Source organism: Maniola jurtina, chromosome 28, assembly GCF_905333055.1.
Source record: "Maniola jurtina chromosome 28, ilManJurt1.1, whole genome shotgun sequence".
Lineage (NCBI taxonomy): Eukaryota > Metazoa > Arthropoda > Insecta > Lepidoptera > Nymphalidae > Maniola > Maniola jurtina.
In genome coordinates this window covers 1854470-1871375 of record NC_060056.1, presented here as the reverse complement: position 1 = coordinate 1871375, position 16906 = coordinate 1854470, and the positions used below count along the sequence as shown (strand labels likewise).

The 16906-nt window shown below is 39.1% G+C and overlaps 2 protein-coding genes across 3 annotated transcripts in view; one reads left to right on the top strand and one right to left on the bottom strand.

The window, feature by feature from the left end:
- Positions 1-176: 176 nt before the first annotated feature.
- LOC123879705 (exopolyphosphatase PRUNE1-like) overlaps positions 177-16906 on the top strand; it is a 16970-nt gene continuing 240 nt past the window's right edge. The window contains exons 1-8 of one of the 2 annotated variants that reach the window (XM_045927598.1): positions 177-352; positions 833-1107; positions 2112-2267; positions 3583-3722; positions 4326-4446; positions 5139-5268; positions 6056-6211; positions 7005-7149. In XM_045927598.1, the coding sequence (XP_045783554.1) occupies positions 317-352; positions 833-1107; positions 2112-2267; positions 3583-3722; positions 4326-4446; positions 5139-5268; positions 6056-6211; positions 7005-7149 (1159 nt within the window). In that variant the 5' untranslated portion in view covers positions 177-316. Of the gene's footprint in view, positions 353-832; positions 1108-2111; positions 2268-3582; positions 3723-4325; positions 4447-5138; positions 5269-6055; positions 6212-7004; positions 7204-16906 lie in introns of those variants that run through there. The other variant, XM_045927597.1, reaches the window with a different exon arrangement.
- The window catches only part of LOC123879691 (solute carrier family 2, facilitated glucose transporter member 1-like), a 21916-nt gene continuing 15123 nt past the window's right edge, over positions 10114-16906 (bottom strand). Inside the window, exons 6-12 of the mRNA XM_045927570.1 lie at positions 15756-15969; positions 15322-15380; positions 14602-14803; positions 13555-13694; positions 12238-12340; positions 11189-11289; positions 10114-10358 (exon numbers count right to left, since the gene is read on the bottom strand). Coding sequence (XP_045783526.1) covers positions 10221-10358; positions 11189-11289; positions 12238-12340; positions 13555-13694; positions 14602-14803; positions 15322-15380; positions 15756-15969 — 957 coding nt within the window. The 3' untranslated portion in view covers positions 10114-10220. The remainder of the gene's footprint in view (positions 10359-11188; positions 11290-12237; positions 12341-13554; positions 13695-14601; positions 14804-15321; positions 15381-15755; positions 15970-16906) is intronic.

The following is a 16906-nucleotide window of genomic DNA, read 5'->3' as shown; positions in this document are numbered from 1 at the left end:
ATTATTGCACTTGATCATCACTAAACCTGTGATCAATGCGTTGCAATCATCGTCATCAGTCATCACAGACCAAATTGTCATAATAATGCATAGAAGTTAGAACCACAGACCTAGTATAATAAGAACGCGCACGCCATATTTACTCTATGTCATCTATGTCTATGTGTCAACTGTCAGACGTCAGTGTCATATGTCAAAACACCGATTATTTTCCGTGTCGTGATTTTCCAACCGATTTTCCAGGATGAATAATTAGAAAACAATGTGTAAAATTACCAAATGAAATATCTAAATTAACCTTTAATTCAACTTTATCATGGAGGAATACTTCTCAACTACTTTAAACAAACTGGTTAGTGTACGAAAACTTCTAAGTATGCTTTTCAAAATTCACTATTTTTAGTCAATTAATTCAGTTATTTTAACGTTAAACTGCGTAAATTATAGTTTATACGAAATATTGTTGTGTTTAATTGATCCGAGGTTAGTAAAATTAATAAAAAAGGTAAGTTTTAGGTTATAATTTTTACTGATCAATTGGGCTGTCCAAAGACATGGATTTACATTTTTATCGCTGGGGCTCCTCCTCCAGTTTAAGAAATTAGCTCTAGTATCGAATAATTTGTGGGTTATAGTCGATACTAGAGTTTATTTCTTAAACTGGACCCTTTCAAGTAAAGATTTTTATATAAATCTGTGAGGATGATACTGCCATTGGCGCAATTTAAGTGCCATAAGCCTACTTTGTCGGATTAGTTTACAAATTGCGAAAAACCAAATTAAATTTGAGTTTCGCGGGCTGACCCGTCTCATCCACCATCTCTTCTTTCAGAAGTCTAACAACTATTCAAACCTAACCATAGTCTTAGGTAATGAGAGTTGTGACTTAGACTCAGCCGTCACCTCTATAGTCTATGCCATTTTTCTGCACTGGCAGCACAATAGGATCAAATGTAAAGTGTGCACAGCCTCCAAAAGGAGTGAAGAGTGCAGTGATGATATATTTATCTCTGTCCTGGACGTCAATAGGGAGGACTTTGGTTTGAAGACAGAAGTTGTTTTCTGTTTGCAAGAGCATGGTATAACTGAAAAGGACCTAGTGTTTAGGTAAGTTGCATGTAGTTATAGTGCATACATTTTGAGAAAGGTCTCATTATATTTGCTTGAGTGTCAACTGTCATATCAAGAGTACAATTTTAGGTCTTCAAGGTGACACAAGCCTGTGCTGTCTTCACCTGCATTATTAACAGGGCTCTCTCCGTCACTTGTTTCATACAATCGTAGTTCCAATTTCATTTGAATATTAAGCAACCAAAGTCCAAGAAATTTTGCAGACATATTCTAGAAACTAATATCTGTGTCTGTGGTGTTTTAGATTTTTCTAAAAATATGTAGTTTTAAAATTACAGGGACTCAAAGATTTGTATGAATTTTTTTAAGACCGCGTAACTTCGAAACCCAATATTTTAACAGAAATCTGGAAAACCACAGACATAGATATTAGTTTCTAGAATATGTCTGCAAAATTTCATGGACTTTAGTTGCTTAATATTCAAATGAAATTGGAACTACTATTGTATGAAACGAGTGACGGAGCGAGCCCTCTTAAGAAAGGGGAAAAATATATCTCTGAATCGGAAATTGGCATTAGACTGTACTAGGACTGTACAAAAACACAGTGACAGATTGCAAATAAAAATAATTCGAAAACTGTCAATGTTATGTCAATGTCAAAATATGACAAAGTAACATATATGAAAACTTACATGTAACACTGCATGCCTGAGAGTTCTCCATGTTCTGAAAGGTGTGTGAAGCCTGCCAATCCGCATTGGGTCAGAGTGGCAGACTATGGCCTAAGCCTGTCTTATTCTGAGAGGAGTATTGTGCTCTGTAGTGGGCCGGCAATAGGTTGATCATAATGATAATTAGGAATGAAATTACCTGCTTTTCAGTGATGACGTCATGTGGAAAAATTGGTAGCTGCTGATCCGCATTGGGCCAGCGTGGCAGACTTTGGCCTAAGCCCTTCTCATTCTGAGGAGTACTGTGCTCAGTAGTGGACCGACAATGGGTTGATCATGATGATGATGGATTAAATTACTTTTCAGTGATGACATAAATATGGAAAAATTGGTAGCAGAAGGGAAAACTAAAATAGTGTTAGTAGACCACCATGTTCTAGCTAAGAAATATGAGTACTTAGCACCTTATGTCACTGAGATAATTGACCATCGGCCGCTGGACAGAAGCCAATGGACATACAGGTATTGTTTACCTAACCTAATTCTACTAACATTATAAATCTGAAATTGTGGATGTTTGGATGTTTGTTACTCAATCACGCAAAAACTACAGGACAGATTTGGCTGAAATTTGGAATGGAGATAGATTATACCCTGGATTAACACATAGGCTACTTTTTATCCCGAAAAATCAAACGAGTGCCCGCGGGATTTTCCTCCACGCGGATGAAGTCGCGGGTATCAGCTAGTATCTATCTATATATATATATATATATAAATATATATATAAAGAAAAAGCTGACTGACTGACTAATCTATCAACGCACAGTTCAAACTGGATGGATCTGGCTGAATTTACGGACTATATCACAAGTTATTACTATACTAGCTGTGCCCGCGACTTCGTTCGCGTGGAATAGCTCTCAGCGCGCTTTATATAGCCACGGACGCTCAGGCGCGAGGCGTGTAGTACGTACTCTGTACGTTAAAAATGTTCGCCGTGATTCTTTAAATTGACATAACTTTTTTATTTATGAACCGATTGACATGAAATAAACACTAAATGTTAAGTGAAGCTTACTACAATATATTAGTGAAAACCGTATCTAAATCTAATAAGCCGTTTCTGATATTAGCGTGCACAAACACACAGACAAACAGACAAAAAAAAAATTAATTACAATTTCGGGTTCGGCATCGATATAATAACAACCCCTTTTTTTTTTTTTTTGTTGACGCTGGGGAATGCATTTACGCATCCCCCCCGGAGGGAGGGTATGTGGGACTCGCCGGCCGAGAGGCGACCGGAATACCCACTAAACCCCAGCGGCGCTACTGCGCGTCGCCTGGCGACTGGGTCACGGGAACGGCCGAAGCAAACAACCGCGACCCAGCCAGCGACGTCTGCCAAGGCAGACCCTCCACCGGGGACCTGCTCGGTCCCCATCGACACACCTCCGGGACGCACCAACGAAGTGCGTCCCCCGACCTTGGGACGCGCACGTCGCCCGCGTCCCATCCTCCGCTTCATCCACTGTGCCCTCTGCTAGTCAGAGGGACACGCGGAGAAACCTCCCCCCCTGCCAGGTCATTAGCCATAGCCAACAATAACTCCGAAGAGAAATTATTAGCCATGTTACCGGGGCGCACCGGCCCGAACACTGCTCTTCCCCTCGGACGCATCCAAAAGGGACCAGCAGCATCCAGGCACACTGGGAGGTTACCTGGCTGGCGCCCCATAATAACAACCCCTGCTTTTTTTTTATATATTTCCATTGTACAGACACCACTTTCCTACAATTTTATTATATGTATAGATGACAAACATATATTTCAGTGAAGACACTCGGAGTACAATAGAGGTGGTTGGGTCGTGTTGCACTCTGATTGCTCAGAGAATCAGAGATTTGAGTGCCCTCATAGCCAAGGAGGTAGACTTCTATACTGACCACCCAGCCTGCACACAGCTTTTGTACAGTAAGTTTTTTTTTTATTATTTTTATTCATTACTAGCCGATGTCCGCGACTTCGCCCGCGTGGATTTAAGTTTTTTGAAATCCCGTGGGAACTCTTTGATTTTCCGGGATATAAAAGTAGCCTATGTCCGTCTCCGGAATATCAGCTAACCCTGTACCAAATTTCGTCAGAATCGGTTAAACTGACCCTAGACCCGTCCGCTTAACCGATTTGTATGAAAGGTACCGAGGTAGCTTGCGTCCCTGTAATTGACACAGGAAACTTTTTATCCCGGAAAATTAAACAGTTCCCACGGGATCTATAAAAATCTAAATCCACGCGGACGAAGTCGCGGGCATCCTCTAGTTTTCTATAAAATTCTTTTTTAGAGAATGTCTTCATCATAATAGCTATTTGAGCTGTGCGTTGATAGATAAGTCAGTCAGTCAGTCAGTCAGTCAGCATTTCCTTTTGTATATTTAGATGATTTTCCAGGCGTAATACTTCTGGATACTGTCATATTTCGATGATTTTCCAGGCGTAATACTTCTGGATACTGTCATATTTAGATGATTTTCCAGGCGTAATACTTCTGGATACTGTCATATTTAGATGATTTTCCAGGCGTAATACTTCTGGATACTGTCAACTTTTCTAAAGAAGTCAACAAGGCGACGAAACACGATGAAGAAATTGTGGCATTCCTTGAACATCTGCTCAAGATTGATCAGTGTGAAACGGAAAGGTAAGGCTGTTCTGTTTGGCGTCTCTACTGATTTGATGAAGCAATTCTGAAATATATTTCTTTTATATAGTTATTTTTAGGGTTCCGTACCTCAAAAGGAAAAACGGAACCCTTATAGGATCAACTTGTTGTCTGTCTGTTCGTTTGTCTGTCTGTCTTGTCTGTCAAGAAAACCTATAGGATATTTCCCGTTGACCTAGAATCATGTAATTTGGCAGGTAGGTAGATCTCATAGCACATGTAAAGGAAAAAATCCGAAAACCATGAATTTGTAGTTACATCTCAAAAAAAATATTAAAATGTGTTTCAATTTTCAAAGTACGAATACTATACCAAGTGGGGTATCATATGAAATGATATATATCACCTGTACATTCTGAAACAGATTTTTATTTATCGTGCAAAATGTTGGAAACATATCCGAGTACGGAACCCTCGGTGCGCGAGTCTGGGTCGTACTTGACCGGTTTTTTCTAAAAATTGGTTGTCTGTAAAGTCAGTTTACTGACGATAGTTGAACGTGACAACAAAGGCCGATTGTGCTTCTTTGTCGCTCGTTCCGCGCTCTCGCTTGCACTTCAAGCCTTACATGGAACGCCTCAGAGCGAGGTAACGCCGCATGAGTCATGTTTTTTCGTGCGTGCAGCCGGCTCTATCGAATTATAAGACGTTTTCACGTCAAAAATTTTCAGGAAATTGCGGGTAGATCGTCTATTAGCGGCTCGAAGCGATGTATCTTCTCTGAGTGCTGCTCAACTGTTAAGGAAGGACTTAAAGATATTCGGCCATATTCTCGTACCCAGCTTCCCTATACTAGTTAAGGTAACTGAATCTATGAATCACACTTCACATCACACTAATATTATAAAGGAGAAAGTTTGTATGTGTGTGTGTGTGTGTGTGTGTATGTTTGTTACTCCTTCACGCAAAAACTACTGGACGGATTGGGCTGAAATTTAGAATGGAGATAGATTATACCCTGGATTAGCACATAGGCTACTTTTCATCCCGGAAAATCAAAGAGTTCCCACGGGAATTTTAAAAAACCTACATCCACGCGAACGAATAGTACCTATGGCGTTATATTGGCTCCACTGTCTGTCCAAGTCATGGGCACCATATTGGCATGAGAAGACGCAGATTTTGTTTATTTTCATTTGATTTTCATTTCATTCATTCAGGAAAATCAAATGAAAATAAACGAAATCTGCGTCTTCTTATGCAAATATGGTGTCCATGACTTGGACAGATAGTGGAGCCAACATAACGCCATAGGTACTATTCGATGAAACACACTATACCGCCTACCGAGTCTAAAAAAATGCTAGATAAAATATTATAAAGAGGAAACCTTTGTATTTTTGTATGTTTGTATTGAATAGGCTCAAAAACTACTGGACCGATTTCAAAATTTCTTTTACCATTACTTAGAGGGATTCTTCCGAATCCGTATAGGCTATATTTTATCCCGGAAAATAGATGGGATTTTTCGTGGTAGTGTCCACCCGTGCGAAGCCGGGGCGGGTCGCTAGTGTTAGATATTTCTGTCACAGAGCAATTCTATTTTTTTCTTCTCAGTTCGAAGTTCTATTTTTGTTTTTTTTTTCAGGATTTTCTCCAAAAACCCAACGCTGTAGAGGCCGTGAGCGAAGCCCTGTCGTCCCGTGGGTGTGCCCTGGCGCTCCTGCTCGGCATGGAACTGAAGGTGACGCTGCAAAGGGACGCCACTGTTATCAGCTCCGTGGAGCAAGAGCTAGCTGAAGATGTAAGTAGTCCCAACAACAACTGTACACAAGTATCAGTAGCTAGTTGAGATCAGAGGTGTAAGATATGGTTACATTCCTATATTATCATAGTATTGACGTTTGTTACACAAAAAGATAGATAGATATATGTATAGATAGATAGGCAGAAGTCAAGCTAGTGCAATAAGCACGTGTAAAGGAACACAACACAGAAGGAAGAAAGCAGAAAGATTAAAATTTTTAGGGTTCCGTACCTTCCGTTTTTCCTTTTCCTTCCGTAAAAGGAAAAACGGAACTCTTATAGGATCACTTTGTTGTCTGTCTGTCTGTCTGTCTGTCTGTCCGTCGTGTCTGTCAAGAAACCTATAGGGTACTTCCCGTTGACCTAGAATCATGAAATTTGGTATGTAGGTAGGTCTTATAGCACAAGTACAGGAATAAATCTGAAAACCGCGAACTCGTGGTCAAATCATTAAAAAAAAAATTAAAATGTGTTCACGAAAAAATTAACTGTCTATCGTACAGCGGCATCCGGGTGCGGGATAGACTTATCTAAAGAATTTTTTGACGTGACCACGTCTTATAATTCGATAGAGCCGGCTGCACGCACGAAAAAACATGACTCATGCGGCGTTACCTCGCTCTGAGGCGTTCCATGTAAGGCTTGAAGTGCAAGCGAGAGCGCGGAACGAGCGACAAAGAAGCACAATCGGCCTTTGTTGTCACGTTCAACTATCGTCAGTAAACCGACTTTACAGACAACCAATTTTTTTTTAACTTTAAACGCTAAAATAGCTTTCTTATTTGTTGCAGCTGGCAAAGTTTCTTCAAAAATGGTCCAGTCCTTCGCTGCAGTTAATATCAGTTCCCGAGGTCCACTGTTTCTACTTCAAGCAAATGAATCTATCGGCTTCCAGGAAACAATACGTACCCGCGTTAAATGAGTTTTTGAACATATGTAAATAATAATTAATTAATTTATTTAATAGCAATAAATATTTATTTAATTTTATTTTCGTCCATTATTTTGTTTCCCCTCGTAACGTGGATGCGATGGGTTTGCCCGCGAAATTCTTTAATTTAGTTTTTCGCAATTTGTAAACTAATACGTAGGCTTATGGCACTTTAATTGTGCCAATGGCAGTATCATCCTCACAGGTTTATATAAAAATCTTTACTTGAAAGGGTCCAGTTTAAGAAATTAGCTCTAGTATCGACTAATTCTCACAAATTAGTCGATTATTAATTTAAAAAAAATATTTATAATACTTTTTAAACTAAATGATATTTTAATGACATTATAAAATAAAGATAACAGTATGGAAATTACTGCGAAAACAAAAGAAAGTAATCTCGTTGTTTGAAATAATAAACAATGATTAAGAACTTTGTGAGCCACATCACCATTATTATTATATGGTACATTCGTACCATAGAAAATATTTTTTTATGCTTGCAATCCATTAGACAGTGACACACTCCAATTTAGTGACCTCTCGCTCGGCTCGCTTTTCCGTTTAGCATAATTGTATTAGAAATTGGACTTTATGCTAATGCAACAGAATTTATTTTTGCAGGGAATTAACAGGGCTCTCTCCGTCACTCGTTTCCACTCGTTTCATACAATCGTAGTTCCAATTTCATTTGAATATTAAGCAACCAAAGTCCATGAAATTTTGCAGACATATTCTAGAAACTAATATCTGTGTCTGTGGTGTTTTAGATTTTTCTAAAAATGTGTAGTTTTAAAATTACAGGGGCTCAAAGATTTGTATGTAAATTTTAACGACCGCATAACTTTGAAACCGAATATTTTAACAGAAATCTGGAAAACCAGAGACATAGATATTAGTTTCTAGAATATGTCTGCAAAATTTCATGGACTTTGGTTGTTTAATATTCAAATGAAATTGGAACTACGATTGTATGAAACGAGTGACGGAGAGAGCCCTCTTAAAGCTGAAGTGCACAATCATGTTTAGGTAGCATGTCTCTGGTTCAAACAGACATACACTTCAATTTTATTTATTAGTTTAGATTCTTTAGATTATCTCTAGTTTCATCTAATTAATATTTGGTAGGATATTTGGTAAATAAATCAAACAAAACTCAGTTACATACAAATTTTATTTAAAAAAAATATATTTCTCAACAAAATATTCTTACCTAATATTATAAATGCTTAGTTAATAATTATCTACCATATAATAATTGTAAGTATATTCTACGAAATTAAAAACTACGCAAACTGTAGAAATTAAGGAGTATTACACTTAATTACATCAATAAATTAAACTTTTAGAGTATTCTTCCTACTGCCTACTTGCAGCCTTCTTTGAGATTTCAAGAGCTTTCTAGTATTTAAAAATGTTATTAAAAGTAAATATTGCCTTAGGTATATAGCTATGATGATGATGATGACGTAATATACAGGGTGTTTGGTAATTAGTAAATAATGACGACACGTACCCATGCTACTTTGATCTGATAAATACAATGCTGAAGTAAAATGACGAAATAAAATTATAAAAATTTCCATACAAAATTTTAATTTTTTTTTATGACCAAGTTTTCATGGCCCTAATGTCCCCTAACTCACTGAGATCGTTGGCCTTGGCCTATCTAAAGATGGCCAACGATCTCAGTGAGTTAGGGCACGTTAGGGTTATGAAAACTTTGACATAATTTTTTTTTAAATTTTATATGGAAATTTTTATAATTTTATTTCGTCGTTATACTTCAGCATTGTATTCATCAGATCAAAGTAGCATGGGTACGTGTCGTCATTATATACTAATTACCAAACACCCTGTATATTATGTCATCATCATCATCAGCCTGCGGAGTCCACTGCTGGACATAGACCTTCCCTATAGAGCGATGCGCAAAAACCTTCCCTTATTTATTACGTCACAGTTGATAATAGTTGACTGATTTTCAATTAAATTAGGTAGGTTCCTATATAAATATTAGGTAGGTTCCTATCCAGAGTACGCGGGAGCTCCAACAGTATTTTGAATACATTGGCTCCAAAGTGCGAAAACCCCTTTATGAAGCACTGGGTGTACATACATATGAACACCCAGTGGTCCCGAAGTTACATGAATTAAGCTTAATTTAACAGTTAATAACAATGTAGTTTAATTTAATCACTAACATAGTTCATAAGGCCCTGTTACTAACACTATATGGATGAAATGTTCCGAAATAAATGTTTATTATTATTATTATAAAATATTGCAATGAAAAATTGTGATGAAATATCAAACCTTTGGTTCAGGAATTAATGATTTACAAAAGGTAGTTTTTAGGTTTTCGTACCTCAAAATAAAAACGGAACCCTTATAGGATCACTTTATTGCCTGTGTGTCCGTCCGGAGTGTCTGTCAAGAAAACCTATAGGGTACTTCCCGTTGACCTAAAATCATGAAATTTGACAGGTAGCTAGGTCTTATAACACAAGTAAAGGAAAAAATGCGAAAACCGTGAATTCGCGGTTACGTCACACAAAAAAAAATGTTTCAATTTTTAAAGTAAGATAACTATACCGAGTGGGGTATCATATGAAAGGGCTTAACCTGTACATTCTAAAACAGATTTTTATTTATTTTTATGCATTATACTTATTAGTTAATTTATCGTGCAAAATGTCGGAAAAAATACCCGAGTACGGAACCCTCGGTGCGCGAGTCTAACTCGCCCTTGGCCGGTGTTTTAACCGACTTCCAAAAAGGAGGTCCCAATGGGGACGATGTCTATGTCAAAAACAAGTTATTTCTTAGTAAGTAATTATTAAAGAGTGTCTTCCAAAATTCGTGAAATCCACATTCGATGCTAGAAGTTTGCTAACCATTTTAAATTATCGATTTAAACAAAAAAAGTACGTCAAATTACGTCAAATGTTATGACGTCACATCTGTGAATTTCATAAAAGCTCCCTTACTGAGTGTTTTGACGTTTGATAAAAAGTCGCTGATTTGACTAGTTGTCATCATCCCTATTCGCGTGGACTTGCACTTGACGGTTTTATTACATCTGTTGCCTGAACATGGCGGTTATCTCTTCGATGCTCTTGTTCTTAGTTTCCGGGACCTTGAGCGCGATGAACAGGATGAAGAGGAACTCCAGTATGGCGAATATTATGAACGTGTTCGCCCCAAGAACGAGCTGGAAGAAGAACAATTTTATAAGCATCTTATCCATATTATACTCTATCCACGGAGAGAAGTTAGTATAGGGCTCTCTCTTTACGTTATTTATTTATTTATTTATTTACTATAGTACCGCCCACAGAGTTACACATTTAGATTAACAGGGCTCTCTCCGTCACTCGTTTCATACAATCGTAGTTCCAATTTCATTTGAATATTAAGCAACCAAAGTCAATGAAATTTTGCAGACATATTCTAGAAACTAATATCTGTGTCTGTGGTGTTTAAGGTTTTTCTAAAAATATGTAGTTTTAAAATTACAGGGGCTCAAAGATTTGTATGTAAATTTTTAAGACCGCGTAACTTTGAAACCGAATATTTTAACAGAAATCTGGAAAACCACAGACATAGATATTAGTTTCTAGAATATGTCTGCAAAATTTCATGGACTTTGGTTGCTTAATATTCAAATCAAATTGGAACTACGATTGTATGAAACGAGTGACGATGAACCTATTTTTAACCCCCGACCCAAAAAGAGGGTTGTTATAAGTTTGACGTGTGTATCTGTCTGTGGCATCGTAGCTCCCAAAGAAATGAACCGATTTTAATTTAGTTTTTTTTTGTTTGAAAGGTGGCTTGATCGAGAGCATTCTTAGCTATAAAATCCAAGAAGCCAAGAAAATCGGTTCAGCCATTTGAAAGTTATCAGCACTTTTCTAGTTACTGTAACCTTCACTTGTTGGGGGTGTTATTTTTTAATTTACATTTGTTAGTGATTGTAGTTATTGAAGTCGGTTCTGTTTTTCTTTTGATTTAAAAAAAAATAAATAAACAAAAAATTACAGTCAGTGGTAGAAAGCTAAGTCCAACAATGAAGTTCGCCGTCCAGTTCACAGTGACCGCCACAGACGACGCCGCCGGCCGCGCCGCCTGGTTGAAAAGCTCTGAAAACAAAAAAAAAAAGATTTTTTGTTTCACTCGTTCGGAAAAGATTCGTTTGCCCTTTGAAATCTGAGTGGGAAGTGGTAATTTTGCTCGCTAGCGTGCAAAGTAAGAGTTTTTTTTTTAAAAGAATATTAGCCATGTTAAATGACTAATATTCCCCTTTCCTCTCCAACTAAGCGTCAGGCTTGTGCTAGGAGTAGGTACGACAATAGTGCAACGGGCGGGGTTTGAACCGTCGACCTTTCGGTTTTCAGTCCACTCCTTTACCGGTTGAGCTATTGAGGCTCTAATAAGTTGAAATTCGAACGTGACGAACTGTGGTCTATGGTTAGCTTAACTATTTTTTTCTTTCTATTAAAAATACCACATAGTGAAACGTTCAGAAACGCGGTTCGTCCTTAAAGTCTTTACTATAAGTACTAAGTGACCTGTTGGAACACTTTATTTTTATTTTTCTTAAATTAAACATAATACCTACCTAGGTACTCCGTTTCAGATTTATTGAGTAAACACTTGGGAGTAAATAATATAACTTCAATAAAAATATTTTACTTTACTTTACTTTTTTGAAGTTCAGGGAACCAAAAGCTTATTTTGCTATAATCCGCTAAACCAAAGAAATCTGTATGGTCCAACATGTAGCATGCTTGTTCATCAAGTATCATGGAAAAATATCATGGAGTGGTGTTGGGATTTGTGTGGTGCTGCGTGGTGGTGGTGCGTGTGGCTTGCTTGGTGGCTGGCTTTTCCTGCATGTTTATCAGTGGGAGGGCGGGCGGTGCATGTCGCATGCTGCATGTTGCACCATACAGATTTCTTTGGTTTGGCGGATTATAGCAAGTTAAGCTTTTGGTTCCTTGTATATCATGGACTTCCGCAAAATAACACCTGCTTCTATACTACATTTTTTTGAACTTGGTTAAAGAAAATCAGGTATATCAACTCACCAGTGACCAGGAACCACGGGATGGACCCCGGGCCCACCGCAAACATGACCACGAAGAGAATCACCAGCGCAATGCAAACGTACGACACCCATACGTATTTTGTCTGAAAAGGTAAATACATCGGATAAGAAAAAGGTTTTACCCACGCCGCAATAGAGATGGAATTTGAATCTATATGGAGGGTCGATTTTTTTTGGTTTAATTATCACTGATTGACCAACGTCAAGTTTGTAGTTATTTACAAGTTATGGAAACTATATGTATTAGTTTGGACTTCGTCTGTGCCGGCGGCCGCCGACATACACGCGGCGCCCCTTTAGAGCGCTTCCCAGTCATTTCCACCACCAATAAACACCAGCAGAACACAAAAACCGGCCACTTCTCACACAAAAACACTCCAAAAAAGCACCGCACGCGTGCCAGCAAACGCCACCACAGGCGAAGTCTCCAATTATTTATGTAATAGTACATTATGGTATAAGTGTGTAATGTTGGTGATTACCGCTGAGGCACCATTGAGACCCGAGCCGTTAGATGAGGGTCTTAAGATAGATGAGGACGGTAATCATCAATACACACGTGTATTATACGATGTTTTTCAACACACTTGTGAACACACTAAAAAATAATTTTTCCTTGGAGTTTTCAGGTAGTAAACTTTCCATAACGTTAAGGTCTTCACATCTTATATCAGGCGGAGTACAACATAAATCATTTTCTTCATAATTAGTACCTACTTCTAGACATTTTAATTAATAAATAACTGTAATTTACTTTACATTAGTACTTGTAGACATTTTAATTAATAAATACATAATTGTAATTTCAACAGTGAAAACGAGCTGTGAAAAATTTTTCGTAATGGCGGGAAAAATTAGCAGTTGCGCGCGCATCTTACAATGGCGATCGACCACAGACTAAAATAAGTAAATAAAGTTTCTTTTTTTTGGCTTTTCGCGGATAGCGTTTTAGCCACGTTCAAAATGGGGAATCTCAATTTTTGTTCATTACAGAAAATACAAAAGTTATATTTGAGTGAAAGTTTTATTTATTAAACACGTACAAGTTGAAATTATCTATTTATATACGAAGTTGCATGAAATGAGCAAGCAATTAGGTATGACATTCATTGCGCCCATGCCTGGGAACAAGTACTTACCACGTATAAGTTGGCTACACACAGTCCGATAGAGCACAGAGTCATGCCGCTGAAGCCGGCCAGCAGTAGCGTCTTCCGACCCGCGACTTCCACCAGCAGTAGCGAGACGACTGTCATTACGACATTCATTGCGCCCATGCCTGGGAACAAGTACTTACCACGTATAAGTTGGCTACACACAGTCCGATAGAGCACAGAGTCATGCCGCTGAAGCCGGCCAGCAGTAGCGTCTTCCGACCCGCGACTTCCACCAGCAGTAGCGAGACGACTGTCATTACGACATTCATTGCGCCCATGCCTGGGAACAAGAATTATTATCAACCGATACTTACGGCCATAGGTCTATTGTAAGGAGATTCGCCCTAAAATAGGGCGAAATTGCCCAAAAGTGGAAACAATGGCATCGATTCTGACTTTTTCTTTAAAATTTACAACACCCTCGACAAGTGAAGGTTACAGTAACTAGAAAAAAGCTGAGAACTTTCAAACGGCTGAACCGATTTTAGAGATAAAGTTGAAACTAAAACCCGACTGCGATCGTCTTAATAAACGCTGAAATATTATAGTAAAATTGTTTTTCTGTCGCTTGGTATATTTTTATGTTGTAATACATTTATATTTATGAACTCAGAATTTTCTCCTCTTTCATTTGACATCCCACTCGATACAACAGCAAAAAAAAATTTGGAGCCCCCCACTTTTTTAATTTAACAGCCGTTTTTTCGTGTAAAATATAGCCTTCCGGGACCTTTAAGACGAATCGATTGACACGTCACATCAAAATCGGCCCAGTAGTTTAGGCCCTATGGTGGAACACACAGAATCTGGATACAAACATACACACATACATACATAGACTGCTAAAATTATAACCCTTCCTTTTGGCTCTGCTGCAGTCGGATAAAAAATTGGCTAAGCGTGTGTGAGACTCGGGTGACCGAGGGTTCCGTACTTGGGTATTTTTGTGGGTGATTTACTGGCTTTGGCTCACGCTTAGGTTGGCAGACTTGAAGATGTCAGTGGAGAAGAATATGACGGCATTGATGCCGGAGAGCTGCTGGGCTAACATCACCACCATGGCGATCAGTAATTTAAAAAAAAAAAACTGGCCAAGCGCGTGTCAGACTCGGGCACCGAGGGTTCCGTACTTGGGTATTTTTGTGGGTGATTTATTGATGTGTGGCTACATTGTTTGTCTTTCATACCTAAAGTGGCGTACTGGCTTTGGCTCTCGCTCAGGTTGGCAGACTTGAAGATGTCCGTGGAGAAGAATATGACGGCATTGATGCCGGAGAGCTGCTGAGCTATCATCACCACCATGGCGATCAGTAGTGGCTGTCTGAGGGAACGGTTGCTGAACAGCTCCCTTAAGGTCACTTTCTTGCTCACTTTATTCTTCTCTGCTTCCTGGTGGAGAAGAAATTGATGAAGAACTGTTAAAGATTTATTTAGACTGAGAATATCTTATCTTAGATACTAATAATAATAAAAAACGGCCAATTGCGAGTCAGACTCGCGCACTCAGGGTTCCGTACTCGGGTATTTTGTATATCAAAAACTATTATGCATAAAAATAAATAAAAATCTTTTTTAGAATGTACAGGCAGTCCTTTCATATGATACCTCACTTGATATAGTTATCTTACTTTGAAAATTGAAAATAGTAATTCATGAACGCATTTTAATTTTTTTTTTGTGATGTAACCACAAATTCACGGTTTTCGGATTTTTCATTTACTTGTCCTATAAGAACTACCTACTTGCCATATTTCATGATTCTAGGTCAACGGGGAGAACCCTTCAGGTTTTCTCGATATGAACAGACACAGACGGATAGACAGACAACAAAGTGATCCTATAAAACTTATAGAATAAGGGTTCCTTTTTTTCCTTTTGAGGTACGCAACCCTAAAAAAGGTACCTACCTGATGCATTTCTTCCATTTCACCATGAACTGCTACGTCTCCTCTCAACCAGTTTAGGGCTGAAACATAAATGATTAAAAACTTAGTTTTTTTTTAAAATTACACACAGACTAGCGCTTGGCTGCAATCAGACCTGCTAGCAAGTGATAATGCAGCCTAAGATGGAGCGCGCTTGCCTAGACGTTGCCTATTCACTCTTGACTTGAAGGTACCCATATTAAAAGTGGGAGGGAAAACAAATGCCCGAAGGGTGTTCCATATCCTTTTCGGTTCGGCAGTTCGGATTAGAAACGAGGAAGCAAATCGCTTCGTACGTGTATCAGTGCGCGAGGCTGACTCGCATTTGCCAGTTTTTTTTCTTTCTAAATGTGTGCGGCATTTTATTGGAGTCCTCACCACGCTGCCACAGAAAGAATGATGGGACATTTTCTTACCCCTTTGGGCGTGCAACTCCGCGCCCTTATTTAGCAGGAGGTACTTGGGCGACTCGGGGCAGAGCGGCAGTGTGCAGCACTGCAGCACAGCAGGGATCGCTGTGACGCACAACAGCCACGGCCAACCAACGCCGGTGCCAAGGATTGACTCCAAGCCCAAAACTTGAGAGAGCAGGATGGTTATAGTTATCACTAGCTGGTACACTGTGCCGATCTGAAATTCAAAATTCAAAATCACACCACACTAATATTATAAAGCTCAGGCCACACCGCCAGCTAGCGGGCGGGCGGGCTAGGCGGGCGAACATCGTTTCACCTCTTTACATACTTCGGTTCACACCGCGAGCTACCGACTAACCTAACGAGCTAAGCTAACGAAATATCCGACGATTCCAGCGAAGCTACTCGTTCACCTCGTTGGCGCACCCGCGCTTCGCTAGCTTAGCTCGCCCGCCAGTCCGCTCGCCCGGTTCGGACTAGTCGACGCTCGTCTTTCGAATAGCAGTGTAGTGTTTACGTTTGTGAACGATGAATATGTCATATATGCTATATCATACGTCATATAGCGCCCCCCGCTTCGCCCGCTTAGCCCGCTCCGCCCGTCGCTCGTCTGTTCGTAGTTTTCGGTGTGAACCCCATAGTTTAGCTCGCCAATATTTCGCGTAGTTTGTATAGTTTCCTTCGTTCGCTTCGCCCACTTGCCTAGCCCGCCCGCCCGCTAGCTGGCGGTGTGGCCTGCGCTTTAAGGTGTTTGGAGTTCTTATTTTGTACGCAATAAATAATATTTTGAAAAGGACATAAAATACAAGATTGAGTGGTCGAATGAAAGCGGCTGAACAATTTTCATAGAATGGTCAAATGTTGACCCGCCAAAACTGACTTACGCACTGTTAGAACTTCACTGATATTTTATTTTTAACCCCCGACCCAAAAAGAGGGGTGTTATAAGTTTGACGTGTGTATCTGCGTATCTGTCTGTGGCATCGTAGCTCCCAAACGAACGAACCGATTTTAATTTAGTTTTTTGTTTGAAAGGTGGCTTGATCGAGAGTGTTCTTAGCTATAAATATCGAAGAAAATCGATTCAGCCGTTTGAAAGTTATCAGCTGTTTTCACTAGAAAACAAGCTTATAAAGAAAACTATTTCTTTT